Source organism: Ranitomeya imitator, chromosome 5, assembly GCF_032444005.1.
Source record: "Ranitomeya imitator isolate aRanImi1 chromosome 5, aRanImi1.pri, whole genome shotgun sequence".
Classification (NCBI taxonomy): domain Eukaryota; kingdom Metazoa; phylum Chordata; class Amphibia; order Anura; family Dendrobatidae; genus Ranitomeya; species Ranitomeya imitator.
The window spans coordinates 215,645,796-215,669,830 of record NC_091286.1 but is presented as its reverse complement, the minus strand read 5'-3'; the positions used below and the strand labels follow the sequence as shown (position 1 = coordinate 215,669,830).

The following is a 24,035-nucleotide window of genomic DNA, read 5'->3' as shown; positions in this document are numbered from 1 at the left end:
TTTAGTGTTTCTTAAAGCCAGAAAAGCCGGATTACTTACCGGTAATGCTCTTTTGAGTCCACGAAAGTACCCACTAGAGAGAGGATGCACCGATAGGAACAGGAAACCTACAGAAATAAAAGGGGGCAGTCGACCTCTCCTCAGTTGGATTTCAGAGTACTAGAGGAACCACCCCAGTATTAGGTACATGCGATCTACAGCTATACATTCAAGAATCCTATTTTGCGCTCTTAATTATCCATAATTTTTAACATGTACTATTTACAACTTAGGGAGGGAAGTGAATGGGTGCTGTCCTGGACTCATTAAAACAGCATGCTTTTCTGACTTTTTACCCTTTGCCAGAACACCCACTAGAGAGATTTTTAGAGATCATCAGCTGGGAGGGACCACCGTGCTGAGTACAGCTCTGCCAAAGGCTAAGTCTACCAAAGTCAGAAGAGGATGAGAGATCAAGTCTGTAGTGATTATAGAAGGTAGACGGAGTCGACCATGTTGCATATAAATTCAATTGGAACATCTGCTCTCTCAGCCTGGAAGATGCCATGGCTCGAGCTGAATGTGCCCGGAGGATTTTCATTTTTTGTGGAGTATACCAGGTAGATCGCATCCCTGATCCAATGAGATAAGTTGCCCCTCGTGACTTTATACCCTTTTTTTGCGGCCCTGAAAGGATATAAACAGCCCTGTACTGTCTCCAGTCCCTAGATCTATGTATTTCATGACCGCTCTTTTGACGTCTAGGGTATAAAATTCTTCTTCTTCTGGAGTAGAAGAAGGAGGGAAGAAATATTCTTGAGATCTATGAAACGTTACTGCCACCTTAGCGAGATACGAGGGATCCGGTTTAAGTATTAAACTATCCTGGGATATTAATCAAAAAGGTGGGTCAATGGATAGTGCTTGGATATCACTAACCCTTCTAGCTGATGTCAGTGCCGTCTTTAGAGATAAATATTTCAGTAGAACTGAGTCTAATGGTTCAAATGGTGATCCTGCCTGGGCCTGCAGGACTAGATTCAAGTCCCAGGGAGGAATACGAGATATGTGAACCGGATTTATGCGTTCACATGCCTTGATGAACAGAGATATCCACCTATTCCCTGCTATATTATGACTGTAAAGAGCTCCTAGAGCAGACACTTGGACTTTTAATGTGTTAACAGATAGACCTAAATCTCTACGTTTCTGTAAAAATTCTAAGATAGGTCTTATCGGAACATCTCTGGAGCAGATGTGTGTAGAGATCTAAGAATTTTCGCCTTATTTTGGTGTAAATTTTTGCTGAGGGTTTTCTGCTCTGCAGGAGCGTATTAATTAGCCCTTCTGAGAACCCTCTTGATCTTAATAACTGCCTCTCAAGTTCCAGGCCGTCTGTCAAGTGTAGACTGCCTACTTGAGGAAGGAAGAATGGGCCCCGGGAGAGCAGATTGGGGAATAAAGGAAGGGTCTGATATTGACATGGCCTGCAGACAAGAGAAACACAGCCTCCTGGGCCAGAATGGTGCTATCAAGATTATTCTTGTCTTCTACTCCCTGATTTTCCTGATGACCAGCGGAAAAAAAAATATTGGTGGAAAGGCATAAGCTAGCTTGAAATGCCATGGAGCTTGAAGGGCATCCACTATTTCTGGATGATCTATTACGTTCAGGGAGGCAAATCTCTGTACTCGCTTGCTGTTTCTTGTGGCAAGATCTATTTGAGGAAGATCCCACATGTCCACGATCTTTCTGAATATCTGATGGTTCAGACACCATTCTCCTTGCCTCAACATATGACGACCTAGAAAATCTGCTTTTAGATTGTCCTTGCCCTTGATATGAACAGCAGAGAGGGATAGTAAATGATCTTTGGCTAAATCGAAAATTTCTTCTGCGGAAGACAAGGCTTTCTGATCTGGTTCCACCCTGCCTGTTCACATAGGCGACTGCTGTGGTGTTGTCTGACATGATTATTACGGGTTTTCCTTGAAGTTGTGGGAGATAATGGTGCAGAGCATGACTTACCACATCCAATTCCTTTAGGTTTGACGACCTTTGTAATTCTCGTATGTTCCACTGACCCTGTGTGACACGGTCTCCCATATGGGCGCCCCATCCCATAGGGCTAGCGTCCGTAGTGATTATACATGAAGGCTTCACCACCCAAGGGACTCCGCTAGATAGATGGGTATTATCTAACCACCAAACCAGAGAAGATAAGACTTCCGCGGATAGAGTTATTATTCCTCCATGGTGACCTTGTAAACATCTCTCCTCAAAGAAGATCTGATGCTGCAGCTTCCGAGTATGATACTGGGCTCATTGGACCGCTGGGATACAAGACGAAAGGGAACCTAATGGGGACATTGCCTCCCTTAGAGACATCCGGGGTGTGTCTATTGCTGCTCTAATTTTTCTTTAATGCATTAACCCCTTTACCCCCAAGGGTGGTTTGCACATTAATGACTGGGCCAATTTTTACAATTCTGACCACTGTCCCTTTATGAGGTTATAACTCTGGAACGCTTCAACGGATCTTGGCGATTCTGACAATGTTTTCTCGTGACATATTGTACTTCATGAAAGTGGTAAACTTTCTTCGATATAACTTGCGTTTATTTGTGAAAAAAACGGAAATTTGGCGCACATTTTGAAAATTTTGCAATTTTCCAACTTTGAATTTTTATGCCCTAAATCACAGAGATATGTCATATAAAATAAGTAACATTTCCCACATGTCTACTTTACATCAGCACTATTTTGTAACCAAAAATTTTTTTTGTTAGGGAGTTAAGAGTTAAAAGTTGACCAGCAATTTCTCATTTTTACAACACTATTTTTTTTTAGGGACCACATCACATCTGAAGTCATTTTGAGGGGGTCTATATGATAGAAAATAACCAAGTGTGACACCATTCTAAAAACTGCACCTCTCAAGGTGCTCAAAACCACATTCAAGAAGTTTATTAACCCTTCACGTGTTTTACAGGAATTTTTGGAATGTTTAAATAAAAATTAACATTTAAATTTTTTTTTTCACAAAAAAATTTACTTCAGCTTTAACCCCTTAGTGACCGAGCCAAATTTTTGAAATCTGACCAGTGTCACTTTATGTGGTAATAACTCTGCAATGCTTCAACAAATCCCAGTGATTTTGAGATTTTTTTTCCGTGACACATTATACTTTATGATAATGGTAAATTTTGTTCAACATTTTTTGTGTTTTTTGATAAAAAATATCAAAAATTTGAGAAAAATGTTAAAAAATTAGCAATTTTCTAAATTTGAATGAGTATCCCTTTAATCCAGATAGTCATACCACAGCAAACCATTAATAAATAACATTTCCCACATGTCTGCTTTACATCAGCATCATTTGTAAAATGTTATTTTATTTTGTTAGCAGTTTAGGAGGTTTAAAAATGTAGCAGCAATTTTTCATTTTTTCAAAGAAATTTACAAAATTTATTTTTTTAGGGACTTACCCATGTTTGAAGTGACTTTAGGGGTCCCATATATTGGGAAACCCACAAACGTGATACCATTTTAAAAACAGCACCCCCTGACATATCAAAAACTGCGGTCAGGTAGTTTATTAACCCTTCAGGTGCTTTACAGGAATTAATGCAAAGTGGTATGACAGAAATGAAAATGTGTATTATTACCACCTAAAAGTCTCTAACTTCTAAACAGATTACTACAGCCGTCAGACTCTAAGGCCGCTATTTGGCCATGAATTGCCATCGCAAACCTCAGGACAACAAAATCATGATCTGAGGGCACCAATTGTGACAAAGAAGAAGCCCCCACACTCTGTTAACCATTTATAATGATGTAGTCACTATTGACAGCAGCATCTAAGGGGTTAAACAGATTTAGATGGTGCAAATACTGATCGTGGCTGGTACAGCAAGTTGTCAGCTATAGTGTACAACTGACAGATGCTGGATTGTCACCTGTATGGGGAGGCTATTCTCTTATATCTCAGGTCAGTTAAAAGACGTATTGGCGGTCATTAAGGGGTTAAATTTGTTTTATTTTCCCAAGGGTAAGAGAAGAAATTGGACCTCAAAGTTGTAGTGCCATTTGTTTTGAGTATGTCGATACCCCACATGTGGGAAAACACCACTGTTTTGGCGCACAGCAGAGCTCAGAAGGGAAGGAGCGCCGTTTGACTTTTCAATGCAAAATTGACTGGAATTGAGATGGGACGCCATGTTGCGTTTGGAGAGCCCCTGATGTGCCTGAACATTGAAACCCCCCACAAGTGACACCATTTTGGAAAGTAGACCCCCTAAGGAACTTATCTAGATGTGTTTTGACAGCTTTTAACCCCCAAGTGTTTCACTACAGTTTATAACGCAGAGTCGTGAAAATAAAAATTAATTTTTTCCCACAAAAATGTTTTTTGGACCCCCAAATTTTTATTTTCCCAAGGGTAACAAGAGAAATTGGACCCCAATAGTTGTTGTCCAATTTGTCCTGAGTATGCTGACACCCCATATGTTGGGGTAAGCCCCTGCGCATGGGAGAGCTCGGAAGGGAAGGACCAGTTTTACTTTTTCAAGGCAGAATTGGCTGGAATTGAGATCGGATGCCATGTCGCGTTTGGAGAGCCCTGATGTGCCTAAACAGTGGAAACCCCCAATTCTAACTGAAACCCTAACCCAAACACACCCCTAACCCTAATCCCAACCATAACCCTAACCACACCTCTAACCCGGACACACCCAACCCTAATCCCAACCGTAAATGTAACCCTATCCCTAAATTTAGCCCCAACCCTAACTTTAGCCCCAACCCTAGCCCTAATGGGAAAATGGAAATAAATACATTTTTAAATTTTTTTTTGTTTCCATAACTAAGGGGGTGATAAGCGGGGGTTTGATTTACTTTTATATTGGGTTTTCTAGCGGATTTTTATGATTGGCAGCAGTCACACACTAAAAGATGCTTTTTATTGCAAAAAATATTTTGAGACCTATAATTTTTCCATATTTTGGTCTACAGTCATGTGAGGTCTTGGTTTTTGCGGGACGAGTTGACGTTTTTATTGGTAACATTTTCGGGCACGTGACATTTTTTGATCGCTTTTTATTCCGATTTTTATGAGGCAGAATGACCAAAAACCAGCTATTCATGAATTTCTTTTGGGGGGGAGGGCGTTTATACCGTTCCGCGTTTGGTAAAGTGGATAAAGCAGTTTTATTCTTCGGGTTAGTACGATTACAGCGATACCTCATTTATATAATTTATGTTTTGGCGCTTTTTATACGATAAAAACTATTTTATAGAAAATTATTTTTGCATCGCTTCTGAGGACTAACTTTTATTTTTTCGCTGATGCTATATGGCGGCTCGTTTTTTGCGGGACAAGATGATGTTTTCAGCGGTACCATGTTTATTTATATCAGTCTTTTTGATCGCGTGTTATTCCACTTTTTGTTTAGCGGTATGATAATAAAGCGTTTTTTGCCTCTTTTTATGGTGTATACTGAAGGGGGTTAACTAGTGGGACAGTTTTATAGGTCAGGTAGTTGCGTACGCGGCGATACTAAATATGTTTACTTTTATTGTTTTTTATTTAGATAAAGAAATGTATTTATGGGAACAATTTTTTTTTTTTTTTTTTTTACACATCTAAAAATTTTTTTTTTTTACTTTGTCTCAGGGGGGACATCACTGTATAGTGACAGATCACTGATCTGACACTTTGCAGAGCACTGTGTCAGATCAGCGATCTGGCGTGCCCTGCTGCTTAGTTACCGGAGCCTGCTCTGGACCCAGAAGTACTCCCCCTGCAGGACCCGGAATTAGCCCTGCAGCCATTTTGGATCCGGGGCCTGCAGGGAGAAGACGCTCGGTACAAGGTGAGCACATCGCCTTGTACCGATCGTCTCAGGGAAGCCCGCAGGGAGCCCCCTCCCTGCGTGATGCTTCCCTATACTGCCGGCACACTGCGATCATGTTTGATCGCGGTGTGCCGGGGGTTAATGTGCCGGGAGCGGTCCGTGACCGCTCCTGGCACATAGTGCCGGATGTCAGCTGCAATAGCTGACACCCGGCTGCGATCCCCCCGTGAGCGCGGCCGATCGCGCTGGACGTACTATTCCGTCCTTGGGAATTAGCGCCCACCCCACATGGACGGAATAGTACATCCAATGTCAGAAAGGGGTTAAATCTTTACCTCTGGGAGTATGCATCTCTGACTCGTTGAGTCTAGGTGAAGACCCAAAAAAGACTGGAGGGTTTGTGGTACGAGCCTGGATTTTTCGATATTGATGGTCCACCCTAATCCCTGCAAGGACAAAATTGTATCACCTAGACCAAAGGTTCCCAACATTTCTTATGTTGAGAGCCACATCCAGCCTTGAGAGGGTCGCGAGCCACATTCAGCTCCCGCCCCCTCAAAATAGTGGCAACCAAAGCCCCATTACAGGAATAATGGTAACCTAAGTTTTTCCAAAAGAATCAATCACCCCAAAGCAATATATAAAGATCCAGGGGTTCCTACAATTCAGTATTCTCTGTCACATCCAGCTTCAAACACTTCCTCTGATAGGTGGTGTTATCTTGTCTCCAGCGTACCATTCTTAAATCATCTCAAAACCCGTAAGACCAGTATATGTGCATCCAGATCTGCTCTTCTTTGCAGGGCTACTCACAATTCACCATTTTCATACCTGTTTGCTAGAACTGGAGCTAATGCACCAAGCTGGCAGACAGCCGTGAGCCACGATTCATGGGACCGCAAGCCACATGTGGCTCCCGAGCTACAGGTTGGGGACACCTGACCTAGACGATGTTTACATTGGGTGACCGAATTTCCTACTATGAGGAAGTTATCAAGATATGGTATAATTAATGTATCCTTCTGACGTAAGAAAGCCATAACGTCCAACATCACCTTTGTGTACACTCGGAGTGCCATAAAGCCACCAAAGGGCATCACCATGAACTGGAAGTGGTGGATCTCTCCCGCAAAGAACACTGCCACTCTGAGGTACTTCTGATGTTCGCAGTGTATGGGTAGATAGTAGTATGCATCTACAGATCTAGACCCGCCATCATACATCTAGGAAACAGAAGTTTTATGGTGGATCTAATTGATTCCATTTTAAATTTTTGATTGCGGATTGTCCTGAATGAGCCATAACATTTAGAGATCAGGAACAAATGGGAATAAAATCCCCTTCCCTCCTGGTCTTCCAGAACCTTTATTAGAACTCCCTTAGACAAAAGGCTGTACATTTCTCACTCAAGAGCCGCCTGTTGCATTGGCGACATGAGAGATTTAACTATAAGGCTATGTGCACACGTTTAGGATTTCTCGCAGAAAATTCCTGAGAAAAACCGGACATTTTCTGCACAAAACATGTGGAATTCATTCTAAATGATGGGATGCTTATTGTATGCGGTTTTATAGCGTTTTTATCGGGAAAAAACGCGAAAAAAACGCCACACAGCCTTAATGATTCCTGGGGAATCTGATGGAAGTCTATTCTCAGTCCTTCTTTAACTATCTTCAAGATCCAGGTACTCGCTGTTATGGTTTCCCATTTTTGGAAAAAAAAAATTTAGTCTGCCTCCTACTGGAGGATCAGGATTATCTATATCCGCCACCTTTCCAGAAGGAAGATCCTTTAAATATGGCACCTTTTTGCTTATCTTCCCTTGTAGTCCAATGGCTGTCTTTCTGACATCCCCCTTCTATTAAATGTGCAATTTAAAGGTGCTAGTGTGTCCGGACTGCATAAAGTGCATAAGTGATGTACAAAGGGTATAAATACCAATATATTAGTGATCCGTGGCTCACTTCCCCTTCACTCCTTGAAAAAGCTACGGTGGCGAAATGTACGTTGGAGCTGGTGTCCTTGGGAGCCACGGATCACTAATATATTGGTATTTATACCCTTTGTACATCACTTATGCACTTTATGCAGTCCGGACAGACTGATTATTAGATTTGCACTTTATATGATTTTTTGAGGGTCATTTAGCCAATTATATTTGTATATAATATGGGATCTGTGTTCCTAATGATATATATATTCTTTGTACTATGATATATATGGTGATGGTTGTTAGTTTCTCCTGGTTTTTAATTATATTCAATAAAATTATTTTAAAGCATTTGATACTTGGATTTTGAATATTGACTTTTGAGTAGGTTTTCTATCTTTCTCCAACCCCCCAGATTCTGAAGCCTCCAAGCAAGAAAATCACTGATAAAACCAGGATGATAAGAATTGGGACATCGACCACACACTGATGAAAACTGATCCAAAGCACAGATGTAAATCCAGAGATGTGGAGTCGGGGAGTCTGTGTCCATTTTGGAGTAGTCGGAGTCTATACAAAATGGACAGACTCCTTTTTGCTGAATATTTTTTCATAAAAATTTGGAAAAGTTATGTAGTGTCCTATAAATGACTGGTCTGTTCCTGATCTAAGGATGTAGGCTTTTAGTGGAGATGAATCTGTGCTGCACTTTATGTAGATAGATGCTCAGTAGCAAGACGTGTGAGGGAGTCTGAGTCGAAGTCAGGGATATTGAGGAGTCAAAGTCAGTGGTTTGGCCTATAGACTTCACAGCCCTGTGAAAATCGGTCTGTTCTTTTCTAGAAGTACGTGGAAAAACAAAACAAACCACAAATTAGTATTTAGAATATATATTTTTTTAATTTTTATAAATAACTTATCTGTTACAAAGACTGTTTACCCAGCTAAATCACAAAACCATCAGCTCAAGATGTCCAAATTAGATTTTATTATTAAAACAAGTAAAAATTTGTCAATCTTCACAGAAAACTGCAGAAAAAAGCTGAAAATGGTCTTTTAAACAAAAAACATTGCTTGCAAGTGCTTTGGTTCTGCTGTTTAGCCCAATTATAGTGCTGGAAGGCCTAAGACATAACAAGCCTTTGCAACACTTTGGTTACCTAGAAATTTAATCTGTAACACAATGAAATTGCCTTAAGATAAAAGGCTCATCACATTTTAGTTTTCTGGTACAAAAACCATACAAACAACTGTCTGATGTTGAGTCATTTACAGTGGATGACTTTACTAAACCAATGGCTACTTAAATATCAAAGCCTGAAAAGAAAAAAGTGAGCCACTGATTGTCAACAATTTATTCTCTTAATACTTAAACAAGAGCAGCAATAACGTACATTTCTTTGAGATGCCAAGCAGTGTATGGTTTTATTTCCTAAAGAGTGATTTGCTTACGAAACGTGTGGTATTTCTGCCCTAAGCTTCAGGATGTTCAACAGCTCATTGCTTCAAGACAGTGAATATTTTTAAATTGGCCAAAACCTACCTCTGAATATTTTTCTTTGCTGGGAATGAAGGAATGAGAATTACCCAGATCTATGTTTACATAGGAGCTTCCGTTTTAAGATACAAGTGTCTCAAACTGAAAAATCACAGATTTGAGGCTATTGTAGCAAAGAACATGGACCCATGTGTATACAAAATAAGTTAAAAAAACAGAGCTTCCTAAGAAGATCCTGGGCATCAGCAAAATGTCTCATTCTCAACAGATAGACAATATTGACAATACAGTACTTTTGTATTACTGAACATATGATGGTGCAAAATGAAACCTGCATCTTCAGATAGCGGAATTACTATGGCGCCCTACATACGATTATTAAGAATCTGGGTTTTCCTTTTGCCATAAATATACCACTTGTTCTAAGACTTAACTGGCATGAGGCATTTGGCACATTTTGGAATAAAACGATTCAAGGAAATCAATACAAAGTAGTCACCCACTGTAAAGTCTAATGTGTATAGAAAAAGATGGTACAACATTGTGCCTTTTCAGGATTTTCACAGGACATCAGAATATACAAAAGAAATATGTTTTGTGGAGGAGAGATGGCCAACAAATCAAACTATGCACAATGCTTTATTCCCTTCCACCACCCAGTTAAAAGGCACCAAATTTTTGATGAGAGATCTAAAAAGGACATTGACTGTGCCAAATAAAAAAAAAAAAAGGAACAGTAAGAAAACAAAAAACAAAACAAAAAAAACTATTACAACTATACATACAGAAAAACATGAAATTAATAAAGGTGAGATGGGAAAATAGGTCACTTAGAGCAGGCTTCAGAGCTATGTACAACTGGAAAGAAAGCTTTAGGTAATTTCACTGTATCGTACAGAGACAACACATGCAGTTTTTCATCTATGTTGCATTTGATTGTACTGATGCTGGTTTCACAAGTCATGGGAGGTTCCCGAGAGGCACTTAAACACATGAACTGAATAGTCCTTCCTCTGTTCATGCAACGGCAACAGCTTACAGCAAGTTGCAAATCCTTTGTTTTAGTGTTTATTTGGGGTTGCTGGTTTCGCATAAGGAGAATTTAAAAGCCAAAGACAAATTTCTTGGTTTGCTTCTTCTCTGAATATCCAAAACGATCCAGTAACGGATTTAAAAAAAAAAAAAAAAAGTAGTAAGGACCCAAAATACTGGGCACAGTGGGAAATCTTTAAGGGCTATTAATACTGTACATGGTACAGGCGGTCAGCTGGGAGCCAGGTTGAATCAGTCTTACACTGATTAGAGAATTTAAGAAAAGGGGAGAAACCCAACTTCGCACAACCAACACTGAGGTATTATTCTGTGGACTTATGTTTGCTAGTAGTAAACAACCACAAGGCCGTTCTTTTTCCCATCATTAAAAATGCTGTTTCTGACAATCTTCCGTATATTTCCATTGACAAAATTGACCTACTGGCTCAGTAATTCCTGGGCATATCGCACTGTTCACATCGGTTTAAGGCAGGGTGGTTCAGAAAAGTACATGCAGTGCAATTCCACTGAGCTCCCTCATCTTCCTCTGTGTCGGGAACCTTTGTTGGCGTTTTGACAGTGGACCTTTGATCTAAATGAGAACACAACATTGAATTAAAGTAGTAAAATGAACCAGACAAAACCCCTCCAAAAAAATATGTAGCGACAAGCTCTGAAGAGGGATCTTGAAATAAAGTATTGTAGAGATCCTGACAGCTGATGCATACTGCCTGATCCACAGGCTCAGCAAAGTAAGCCTGGCTCCAACTTTATCATTTACATGGTTGATTATAACGGTTTCCTATGAATAAGAGAGAGAGAGAGAGAGAGAGAGAGAGAGAGAGAGAGAGAGAGAGAGAGACACGTTTTCTCCGTCAGCTGAAAACAGCTCTTTTTTAATGGATCCGGCAAAAACCGGATGAAAGGTGTGGCCATCAGGCACAATCTGGCGCTAATACAACTCGATGAGAAAAAAACGGATTCGGCAGATTGTGCCTGGGGGCAAAAACCTGATGTGTGAAAGTAGCCTAAGGGAGACTGCATCAGGTTTTTGCCATTAGTCTGAGGACAGCATAATGTATGGGCAGAGCCTGATTGCAAAGACGTGTCGCTTGCTTAGCAGCTTGCTGTAGTTTCACTACAATCAGTGTTTCATCAGCAGGAGATTATCACTGTCAGACTAGGGGCCTCGTGCAAGCCAGACCAGCTCGTGTGTGTAACACTGGTTGGCAGCTTGCTGACAATGTACACAGGAAGCTGCCAATGAGGGGTGCAGTTGGGGTTATACATAGCTCAGCATTCTGACCACTGCTAAATCTACAGCAGAGAAAAAACAAAATTCTATAAAAACTGCACTGTAATGTAAGTGATACATTGCTGGAACCATGCTGCTCTTGCATTCCATAGCAAAACCCTGCTGGTGCTAGATTCCCTATAACTAGATTGCATATTGTCAGTTTAGTATATAATACTGCAGTTTTATTTTGCCTATGTTTTGCTTTTGCATGAACTTACCAACAGATTGTGTACCTTTTGGCTTTGGTGGCACTGGGCCTAAAAATCCAATGTTATCATAGAAATTATGAATGGCACTGGGATCAAAATGCGGTCCTAAACAAAACCAGGTAAGAAAAGTCAGTTTTTGACCATTGTTTGTGACGTAAAATTTCATTTTAGTAATTAAAAAACAAAAACAGACAAAAGGGCATCATCGTGTAATTTAAAACAGAACAAAATAACTAAACATTTTAAAATCTACAGCTTGAAGCTGTACTGCCAAACCAAAATACACTAAATTGTAATTTATGAAGTTTACGAATCATTTAGAATCAAATTGTAAATGCAAAAATTCTTTAGGGGGAAAACAGATCTCAATACAAGTCAGAGACATATCAAGTCATATAAAAAAGGCAGACTTAAAAATAGACATGGTAAAGAAAAGCTAGAACATTCTATGAACTCACCTCTTGCCTGGAAAAGATCTATTTCTTTGGTGAGACAGTCTATATCAATTTGCAACTGCCTGTTAGAACTTCTTAATTGCTGCATTTCTTCCAGCTAGAAAAGGGAAAAAAAAGTCTATTACACAGATTTCTAGGGTACTAAACGCATCCAAATCAAAGTATGCATTATGCATTGAGCAACAGTAGTTGTATGACAAGTCCTAATAGCCACAGACCATTGAAATGCGGCTAAGCAGCAAGTTACTAGCATTTTTTTTCTTAATGTACAGTGCGCTAAAAGCTGTATGACAAAAGAAAAAAGCCCCATGCATGACGTTTATGCACAATTAGCGAATACATGACAATTTTATTGATTCATTACCATAATAATGCAACACAAAGAAAAAGAGGATTGGTGTTATATTACTGTGTCACTGAATAGATAAAAGGACAGGCTATATTATTTATTGGCAAGTAGTGCACAAGCATCTCCTGTGGCTTTCCTCTGCATTTCATTTATATCCTGTTATTCATGTTTAGCACTTTAGTGTCTACTTAAAGGGTTTGTCCACTACTCAGACAACCCCTTCTTAATCCCCATGAACTTGCTCCAGTTTTTTAAAATGCGGTGCCCAGAACTGGACACAGTATTCCACATGAGGTCTGACCAAGGAGTAGAGGGGGGATAATTATTTCAAGTAATCTAGGCTTCTTTTAATACCTCCCATAACTGTGCTTGCTTTTTGCTGCTGCATCACACTGTTGACTCATGTGCAGTCTGTGATCTATTAGTATACCCAAGTCTTTTTCACGCATGATGTAGCCTAGTTCTATTCCTCCCATTCTGTAGATGTCACTTATTTTTCCTGCCTATATGTAGAATCTTGCATTTTTCCCTGTTACATACCATTCTAATAGTTGCTGCCCATTGTTCAAGCTTATCTAGATTCTTCTGAATCCTTTCCGTGTCTTCTCTAGTGTTAAAGGGAACCTGTGTAAACGCTTATTTTTAGTGTGAAAAGACGACTTTCACTGATATTTGTGGGGTATAGATGACATTTTGATAACAAAAATCTAATAGGTTGGTGTGGTGACCAAAAATCTGCAATTCAGGCATTTGGCAGGTGATTGGCAGCCCATTTACAGTGTCCAATTATCGGGAACCTAGCTTTCAGATTTCAGAGGAATGGTCTCTCCCAATAATTGTGAACTATACAGCTGGGCTTATACTATCCAACCCGCTGCGTTGAACAACAGCCAATCAGCTACACATTTGCAGATCCGCAGTTGTTTAATATCTTGTTTTAACAGGCATAGGCTATGTTGTGAGGCGAAATTTTAACCCCGCGTGTTCCAATTAACCAAACAATTTTGCCCCTATCTACATAATGAGGAAAAAGTGAAAGGAAAAGTGTAGGAGGCAAATTGACAGCTGCCAGATGTGAAGAAGGGGGACTTAAAGAGTGAGAGCAATGGCGCCAAAGAGTATATACCGTACAGTTGCTAAGGTGGGGCCCCGACCATGGGATACTCACCACACACGGGGATATGAACACACACACAAAATGCGCCCTCACTACCACGTGCTTGAACACATATACCACCCTCAGCACATATTTTACCACACATACACCAACCTCGCCACATAAAAGTCGAAACACAAAAGTCGCCGCTCAAAACTCGCCACATGCAAAACTAGGCTCACGCAAAACTCGCCACACGTGCAAAACTCACCTCATGGAAAACTCGCCACACGCAAAACTTGCGCAAATGGAAAATGGCCACATGCACAAAAGTTGCCTCACACAAAACTTGCACATACTCAAAACGCACCACATAAAACTCGCCATGCGCAACTTGCTACACTAAGCTGTCACATGCAACTTGACACACAAAAAGTTGTTACACGCATGTCGCCACACAAAACTCATCTCACAAAAGTCGCTACATGCATGTCGCCACACGCAACTCAACACACACAACTTGACACCTTGAAACTCGCCTTAAAACACACACAAGTCTGGTATTATCCTTCAAAAATAAAAATCTGATTAACCCCTTCATGACCCAGCCTATTTTGACCTTAAAGACCTTGCCGTTTTTTGCAATTCTGACCAGTGTCCCTTCATGAGGTAATAACTCAGGAACGCTTCAATGGATCCTAGCGGTTCTGAGATTGTTTTTTCGTGACATATTGGGCTTCATGTTAGTGGTAAATTTAGGTCAATAAATTCTGTGTTTATTTGTGATAAAAACGGAAATTTGGCGAAAATTTTGAAAATTTCACAATTTTCACATTTTGAATTTTTATTCTGTTAAACCAGAGAGTTATGTGACACAAAATAGTTAATAAATAACATTTCCCACACGTCTACTTTACATCAGCACAATTTTGGAAACAAAATTTTTTTTAGCTAGGAAGTTATAAGGGTTAAAATTTGACCAGCGATTTCTCATTTTTACAACGAAATTTACAAAACCATTTTTTTTAGGGACCACCTCACATTTGAAGTCAGTTTGAGGGGTCTATATGGCTGAAAATACCCAAAAGTGACACCATTCTAAAAACTGCACCCCTCAAGGTGCACAAAACCACATTCAAGAAGTTTATTAACCCTTCAGGTGCTTCACAGCAGCAGAAGCAACATGGAAGGAAAAAATGAACATTTAACTTTGTAGTCACAAAAATGATTTTTCAGCAACAATTTTTTTATTTTCCCAATGGTAAAAGGAGAAACTGAACCACGTACGTTGTTGTCCAATTTGTCCTGAGTACGCTGATACCTCATATGTGGGGGTAAACCACTGTTTGGGCGCACGGCAGGGCTTGGAAGGGAAGGAGCGCCATTTGACTTTTTGAATGAAAAATTGGCTGCACTCTTTAGCGGACACCATGTCACATTTGGAGAGCCCCCGTGTGCCTAAAAATTGGAGCTCCCCCACAAGTGACCCCATTTTGGAAACTAGACGCCCCAAGGAACTTATCTAGATGCATAGTGAGCCCTTTAAACCCCCAGGTGCTTCACAAATTGATCCGTAAAAATGAAAAAGTACTTTTTTTTCACAAAAAAATTCTTTTAGCCTCAATTTTTTCATTTTCACATGGACAACAGGATAAAATGGATCCTAAAATTTGTTTGGCAATTTCTCCTGAGTACACCGATACTTCACATGTGGGGGTAAACCACTGTTTGGGCACATGGTAAGGCTCGGAAGGGAAGGAGCGCCATTTGACTTTTTGAATGAAAAATTATCTCCATCGATAGCGGACACCATGTCGCGTTTGGAGAGACCCTGTGTGCTTAAACATTGGAGCTCCCCCACAAGTGACCCCATTTTGGAAACTGGACCCCCCAAGGAACTTATCTAGATGCCTAGTGAGCACTTTAAACCCTCAGGTGCTTCACAAATTGATCCGTAAAAATGAAAAAGTACTTTTTTTTCACAAAAAATTTATTTTCGCCTCAATTTTTTCATTTTCACATGGGCAATAGGATAAAATGGATCCTAAAATTTGTTGAGCAATTTCTCCCGAGTACGCCGATACCTCATATGTGGGGGTAAACCACTGTTTGGGCACACGGCAGGGCTCGGAAGGGAAGGCGCGCCTTTTAACTTTTTGAATGGAAAATTAGCTCCAATTGTTAGCGGACACCATGTCGCATTTGGAGAGCCCCTGTGTGCCTATGCAATGGAGCTCCCCCACAAGTGACCCCATTTTGGAAACTAGACCCGCCAAGGAACTTATCTAGATGCATACTGAGCACTTTAAACCCCCAGGTGCTTCACAGAAGTTTATAATGCAGAGCCATGAAAATAAAAAATAATTTTTCTTTTCTCAAAAATGATTTTTTAGCCTGGAGTTTCCTATTTTGCCAATGGTAATAGGAGAAATTGGACCACAAATGTTGTTGTCCAGTTTGTCCTGAGTATGCAGATACCCCATATGTGGGGGTAAACCACTGTTTGGGCGCACGGCAGGGCTCAGAAGGGAAGGCACGCCATTTGGCTTTTTAAATGGAAAATTATCTCCAATCATTAGCGGACACCATGTCGCGTTTGGAGAGCCCCTGTGTGCCTAAACATTGGAGATCCCCCACAAATTACCCCATTTTGGAAACTAGACCCCCAAAGGAACTAATCTAGATGTGTAGTGAGCACTTTGAACCCTCAAGTGCTTCACAGAAGTTTATAACGCAGAGCCATGAAAATAAAAAAAAAAAATTATTTTCTCAAAAATGAATTTTAGCCCGCAATTTTTTATTTTCCCAAGGGTAACAGGAGAAATTTGACCCCAAAAGTTGTTGTCCAGTTTCTCCTGAGTACGCTGATACCCCATATGTGGGGGTAAACCACTGTTTAGGCACATGCTGGGGCTCGGAAGTGAAGTAGTGACGTTTTGAAATGCAGACTTTGATGGAATGCTCTGCGGGCGTCACGTTGCGTTTGCAGAGCCCCTGATGTGGCTAAACAGTAGAAACCCCCCACAAGTGACCCCATTTTGGAAACTAGACCCCGAAAGGAACTTATCTAGATGTGAGGTGAGCACTTTGAACCCCCAAGTGCTTCACAGAAGTTCATAACGCAGAGCCGTGAAAATAAAAAATCATTTTTCTTTCCTCAAAAATGATGTTTTAGCAAGCAATTTTTTATTTTCTCAAGGGTAACAGGAGAAATTGGACCCCAGTAATTGTTGCGCAGTTTGTCCTGAGTATGCTGGTACCCCATATGTGGGGGTAAACCACTGTTTGGGCACACGTCGGGGTTCGGAAGTGAGGGAGCACCATTTGAATTTTTGAATACAAGATTGGCTGGAATCAATGGTGGCGCCATGTTGCGTTTGGAGACCCCCTGAAGTGCCTAAACAGTGGAAACCCCTCAATTCTACCTCCAACACACCCCTAACCCTTATCCCAACTGTAGCCGTAACCCTAATCACAACCCTAACCCCAACACACCCCTAACCACAACCCTAATTCCAACCCAACTCTAAGGCTATGTGCCAACGTTGCGGATTCGTATGAGATTTTTCAGCATCATTTTTGAAAAATCCGCGGGTAAAAGGCACTGCGTTTTACCTGTGGATTTACCGTGGATTTCCAGTGTTTTTTGTGCGGATTTCACCTGTGGATTCCTATTGAGGAACAGGTGTAAAACGCTGCGGAATCCGCACAAAGAATTGGCATGCTGCGGAAAATACAACGCAGCGTTCCCGCGCGGTATTTTCTGCACCATGGGCACAGCGGATTTGGTTTTCCATATGTTTACATGGTACTGTAAACCCGATGGAACACTGCTGCGGATCCGCAGCGGCCAATCCGCACCGTGTGCACATAGCCTAATTCTAAAGGTATGTGCACACGCTGCGGAAAACGCTGCGGATCAGCAGCAGTTTCCCATGAGTTTACAGTTCAATGTAAACCTATGGGAACCAAAAATCGCTGTACACATGCTGCGGAAAAACTGCACGGAAACGCAGCGGTTTACATTCCGCAGCATGTCACTTCTTTCTGCGGATTCCGCAGCGGTTTTAGAACTGCTCCAATAGAAAATCGCAGTTGTAAAACCGCAGTGAAATGCGCAGAAAAACCGCGGTAAATCCACGATAAATCGGCAGCGGTTTAGCACTGTGGATTTTTCAAATCCGCTGCGGAAAAATCCGCATAGGACCAGAATACGTGTGCACATACCGAAACCCTAACCCTAGCCCTAACCCTACCCCTAACCCTAACCCTACCCCTTACCCCAACCTTAGTGAAAAAAAAAAAAATTCTTTATTTTTTTTATTGTCCCTATCTATGGGGGTGACAAAGGGGGGGGTCATTTACTATTTTTTTTATTTTGATCACTGAGATAGGATATATCTCAGTGATCAAAATTCACTCTGGAACGAATCTGCCGGCCGGCAGATTCGGCGGGCGCACTGCACATGCGCCCGCCATTTTGGAAGATGGCGGCGCCCAGGAAAGAAGACGGACGGACCTCGGGCGGCCAGGTAAGTATAAGGGGGGGGAGATCAGGGCACGGGGGGGGCGTCGGAGCACGGGGGGGTGGATCGGATCATGGGGGGGGTGGATCGGAACACGGGAGGGAGGATTGGAGCACGGGGAAGGATTGGAGCACGGGGTGAGGGATCGCTGTGCGGGGGGGGTGGATCGGAGCACGGGGGGGGGGGGTCGCTGTGTGCGGGGGGGGGGGGGATCGGAGTGCGGGGGGGTTTGATTGCAGCACAGGGGGTGTGATTGGTGCACGGGGGAAGCGGACAGGAGGACGGGGGAGCGGAGCACAGGACGGAGGGGAGCGGACCACAGATCGGGGGGCTGGGGGGGGCGATCGGGGGGCTGGGGGGGCAATCGGAGGGGTGGGGTGGGTGCACATAAGTGTTTCCAGCCATGGCCGATGATATTGCAGCATCGGCCATGGCTGGATTGTAATATTTCACCAGTTTTTTAGGTGAAATATTACAAATCGCTCTGATTGGCAGTTTCACTTTCAACAGCCAATCAGAGCGATCGTAGCCACGAGGGGGTGAAGCCACCCCCCCTGGGCTAAACTACCACTCCCCCTGTCCCTGCAGATCGGGTGAAATGGGAGTTAACCCTTTCACCCGGCCTGCAGGGACGCGATCTTTCCATGACGCATATGCTGCGTCATGGGTCGGAATGGCACCGACTTTCATGACGCAGCGTATGCGTCAAAGGTCGGGAAGGGGTTAATAAGCAGACAAACTACAAGAGCAACAACTGTACCATATAGGAAATACGGCAGCAGTCAGTCAACCTGTCTATTATGTGTATGTGTGAGCTAATATATACTGCCAGGGGGAGGGCTTCCTGTTGGCTTGGGATTTATCAGGCTGCCAATTTAGCTTACAAATACTGAGGTAAAAATACTGACCAAATAACGTGTGAACGCGGTCTAATACAGGAGGAGATGACACACAAATATATACAGGAGGAGATGACACAGGTATATACTATATACAGGAGCAGATGATACACAGGTATATACTATATACAGGAGGAAATGACTTACAGGTCCATACTATATACAAGAGGAGATGACAGTATATACTATATACAGGAGGAGATGACATACATGTATATACTATATAAAAGAGGAGATGACACATAGGTATATAGAGATGACATACAGCAGGTAGGTATATACTATATACAGGAGATGACATACAGGTATATACTATATATAGGAGATGACATACAGGTATATAGTATATACAGAAGAGATGACATACAGGTATATACTTTATACAGGAGGAGATGACATGGGTATATACAATATACAGGAGGAGTTGACATACAGCAGGTATATACTATTTACAGGGGAGATGACATACAGGTATATACTATATAAAAGAGAAGACATACAGGTGTATACTATATATAAGGGAGATGACAAACATGTATATACTGAGGTGAAAATGAGGGGTGTGAGGTGAAAATGAAAAGGTGTGAGTGCAAAATGAGAGGAGTGAGGAAAAATAGTGGAGTGATCGGAAAATGACATATGTGAGGTCGAAATGACAAGTGTTAGGGGGGAATGAGAGGAGTGAGGGGGATAAGAGGAGTGAGGGGGAAAATGAGAGGTGTAAGGGAGAAAATGAGAGATTTGAGGGGGAAAATGAGAGGCGTGATGGGAAAATAAGAGAAGTGAGGTGCTATAACTAACCACTGATATTTACTATGACCAGGCAACGCCGGGCTCTTCAGCCTATATATATATATATTTTAGATTTTCCTTATAACTGTTCACTTTCCAATACAAAGTCAGTGGTTTCAAAGTAACAATATCCATCACAAATGCAACATTTAAACCTCAAATTTAACATAATTAAAAAAAAAAAAAAAAAAAAAACACCCAAAAACAACATTGGCAAGTCAATTTAAGGCATAGTGCAAACTTACTGATGGAATTTGTGAAACTGAATTCGACCTATTTAAGCGTCTCTGGGTGAGATTATTTTCCATTTCATTGACCTCTGTTTTAAGTTTATCCAACTTTTTCTTTTGTATTTCTAGTTCTCGATGAAGCCGCTCCATTCTTGCCTTCTGATGTATCAGCAAAGCTGAAAAAAAGCATGTTTAAAAAGGTTTATTGGTAGTTCTGACTAACTTAAAAAGTTAATTGCACTACAGTGACTTGGAACAATTGAAAAAAACAAAACAAAAAACAAAACCAAAAAGCCAATTTAAACAATTGGTATAAAGGTACCTTCACACATAACGATATCGTTAATGATATCGTTGCTTTTTGTGACGTAGCAACGATATCGTTAAGGAAATCGTTATGTGTGACAGCGACCAACGATCAGGCCCCTGCTGTGCCATCGTTGGTAGCTGAACAAAGTCCAGAACTTTATTTCGTCGCTGGATCTCCTGCGGACATCGCTGGATCGGCGTGTGTGACACCGATCCAGCGATGTCTTCACTGGTAACCAGGGTACACATCGGGTAACTAAGCGCAGGGCCGCGCTTAGTTACCCGATGTTTACCCTGGTTACCAGCGTAAAAGTAAAAAAAACAAAACACTACATACTTACCTACCGCTGTCTGTCCCCGGCGCTCTACTTCTCTGCACTCCTCCTGCACTGGCTGTGAGCGTCGGTCAGCCGGAAAGCAAAGCGGTGACGTCACCGCTCTGCTTTCCGGCCGCTGTGCTCAGTCAGTGCAGGAGGAGTGCAGAGAAGCAGAGCGCCGGGGACAGACAGCGTTAGGTAAGTATGTAGTGTTTGTTTTTTTTTACTTTTAGGATGGTAACCAGGGTAAACATCGGGTTACTAAGCGCGGCCCTGCGCTTAGTTACCCGATGTTTACCCTGGTTACCGGCATCTGGTCGCTGGAGAGCTGTCTGTGTGACAGCTCTCCAGCGACGCTGCAGCGATCCGGATCGTTGTCGGTATCGCTGCAGCGTCGCTTAATGTGAAGGGGCCTTTAGACTAACAGCACACAACAAAGTAATTTATGTGATCGGACACCCTCCTGATACCACATGGACCTATGAATATCAGAATCTGTACATCACATGAACAGGGCCAACTGATGAACTGTATTGGGTAAATGTGTTGAGACAGAGGCAGCTTTATCCCCTAACATCACACTGAAGTGCTTCAATTTATCTGATTTACAGTTCTCCCTTCTCACTAGACACCTTGACTATGTGTAGTATATGATTCCCTGTGCATTTTGTGTGATAACAGGGACATCTAGGGACAGCAGCCGTGGAACGGAGGGCGCCAAAAACCTCCTAAATAGGGTGCCAACCTCTGCTGTCAGGCAGAGTGAATACTAGGACAGCTCAGGGATGCATAGGCCATGTGGTATCACCTGGGACCAGTATATACAGTTTTTATCTCTATAGCTCTTGTTCTCTCCATTTGATACTAATGACATCCTAAAATGGGAAAAATATAATAGAATACAAATATATACAATGTTATATATATAGATGATGTTCTCAGCCGTAGATCCGGTTTATGTTAATAGCAATAGAATAATCAGTGGATTAATATGATGCCAGTCCAATAGAGATCGGGCTGATTGAAACACATACTGCATATTGTAAATTCCACTATAATTGGTGCTCGCAATTGGGTGACATAGAAAATTGTTTCAGCTGAAAAAATTTAATAATAAAACTTATTTTTGGAAAAGTAGTGCCATCTCAAGGCCAAATTATGAATAGCAATTGCTAATTGTTTTTTGAATCTCAAAAGTTCATCATTATATCATTATTATTTATTTATATAGCATCATTAATTCCATGGTGCTGTACATTAGGAGACATTATTTATAGCACTAATCACTTTATGAGATTTATTAAAGAGCAATTATAGCAGAACAGCACTTTCTTAACATATTTTGTGATTTGTGATAACATTTTTATTAGCAATTTTTTGAGATTCCATTGTAAGATAAGTTTTAAAAACATTAATTTGATAAATATGTCACTCAAATAATCATTTGTTTACTTCCAACAGCTTGTTTTTCAAGTACCTTTTTTCCTGCAATTTCTTAAAGTATTTCTTAACTATGTATTAATAAATTTATTTTAATTGAATCTTTGTGTCACTTCAAATTATTTTTTGTAATAAATATATATATATATATATATATATATATATATATATATATATATGTGTATATATATATATATATATATATATATATATATATATATATATATATATATATATATATATATCTATATCTCTATATATATATATCTCTATATATATATATATATATCTCTCTCTATAGAGATATATATATATAGATATATATAGAGATATATATATACATAGATCTATCAATCTATCTATCTATATCTATCGATCTATCTATCTATATCTATCTATCTATATCTATCGATCTATCTATATCGATCTATCTATCTATCTCTATCGATCTATCTATCTCTCTCTCTCCATCCATCTCTCTCTCTCTATCTCTCTCTCTCTCTATATATATATATATATATATATATATATATATATATATAGATAGATAGATAGATAGATAGATAGATAGATATAGATAGATATATATATATATAGATATATATATATAGATATATATCTACTATATAATTGTCTAGGGTCACTTCCGTCTTTCTGTCTGTCCTTCTTTGTCACGGATATTCATTGGTCGCGGCCTCTGTCTGTCATGGAATCCAAGTCGCTGATTGGTCTCGCCAGCTGCCTGTCATGGCTGCTGCGACCAATCAGTGACGGACAGTGACTGTCCGATTAGTCCCTCCCTACTCCCCTGCAGTCAGTGCCCGGCGCCCGCTCAATTCTCCCTGCAGTCACCGCTCACACATGGTTAATGCCAGCGGTAACGGACCGCGTTATGCCGCGGGTAACTCACTCCATTACCGCCGCTATTAACCCTGTGTGAGCAGTGACTGCGGGAAGTATGGCAGCACACTGCAGCGCTAAAACATGCAAACTTGAAAACACGAAATTTGAACTGCATTACTGCACTAGAAATATGAAAAATGAGAGCTTTTAGCGCATTAAAATGGCCAATTTTATGTATACCTGGTAGCCACTTTACGGCATCTCTCTTATACCAGGTCCTACGCTTGCCTTACCTCGCTGAGAATAAACGTCTCCATCTGAATGGGTGCATGTGAAACCTCTTCTTAGACTAAAATTCTAGTCTAAGAAGAGGTTTCACGTGCACCCATTCAGATGGAGACGTTTATTCTCAGCGAGGTAAGGCAAGCGTAGGACCTGGTATAAGAGAGATGCTGTAAAGAGGCTACCAGGTACACATAAAATTGGCCATTTTTATGCGCTAAAAGCTCTCATTTTTCATATTTCTAGTGCAGTAATGCAGTTCAAATTTCGTGTTTTCAGGTTTGCAAGTTTTAGCGCTGCAGTGTGCTGCCTTATTCACTTAACTATATACGAGTTGGCGACTCTAGGTTCAGCACCTGTTCACACTGAGTCTATGTTTGGATGTGCCGGTCAGGTTTTTGAAATGCGGCAAGTATGGAGCGGGCGCCGGGCACTGACTGCAGGGGAGTAGGGAGGGACTATTCGGACTGTGGCCATCGCTGATTGGTCGCGGCAGCCATGACAGGCAGCTGGCGAGGCCAATCAGCGACTTGGATTCCATGACAGACAGAGGCCGCGACCAATGAATATCCGTGACAGAAGGACAGCCAGAAAGACGGAGGTGACCCTTAGACTATATATATATATATATATATATATATATAGCACATATACACACACAGTACAGACCAAAAGACAGACACCTTCTCATTTAAAG

At 41.1% G+C, this 24,035-nt stretch overlaps 1 protein-coding gene across 2 annotated transcripts in view; it reads right to left on the bottom strand.

The window, feature by feature from the left end:
• Window positions 1-8,644: 8,644 nt before the first annotated feature.
• Window positions 8,645-24,035, bottom strand: part of TAB2 (TGF-beta activated kinase 1 (MAP3K7) binding protein 2) — a 107,502-nt gene continuing 92,111 nt past the window's right edge. For both annotated transcript variants that reach the window (XM_069725891.1, XM_069725892.1), the window contains exons 5-8: window positions 20,163-20,323; window positions 12,259-12,352; window positions 11,810-11,905; window positions 8,645-10,886 (exon numbers count right to left, since the gene is read on the bottom strand). In XM_069725891.1, the coding sequence (XP_069581992.1) occupies window positions 10,741-10,886; window positions 11,810-11,905; window positions 12,259-12,352; window positions 20,163-20,323 (497 nt within the window). In that variant the 3' untranslated portion in view covers window positions 8,645-10,740. The remainder of the gene's footprint in view (window positions 10,887-11,809; window positions 11,906-12,258; window positions 12,353-20,162; window positions 20,324-24,035) is intronic.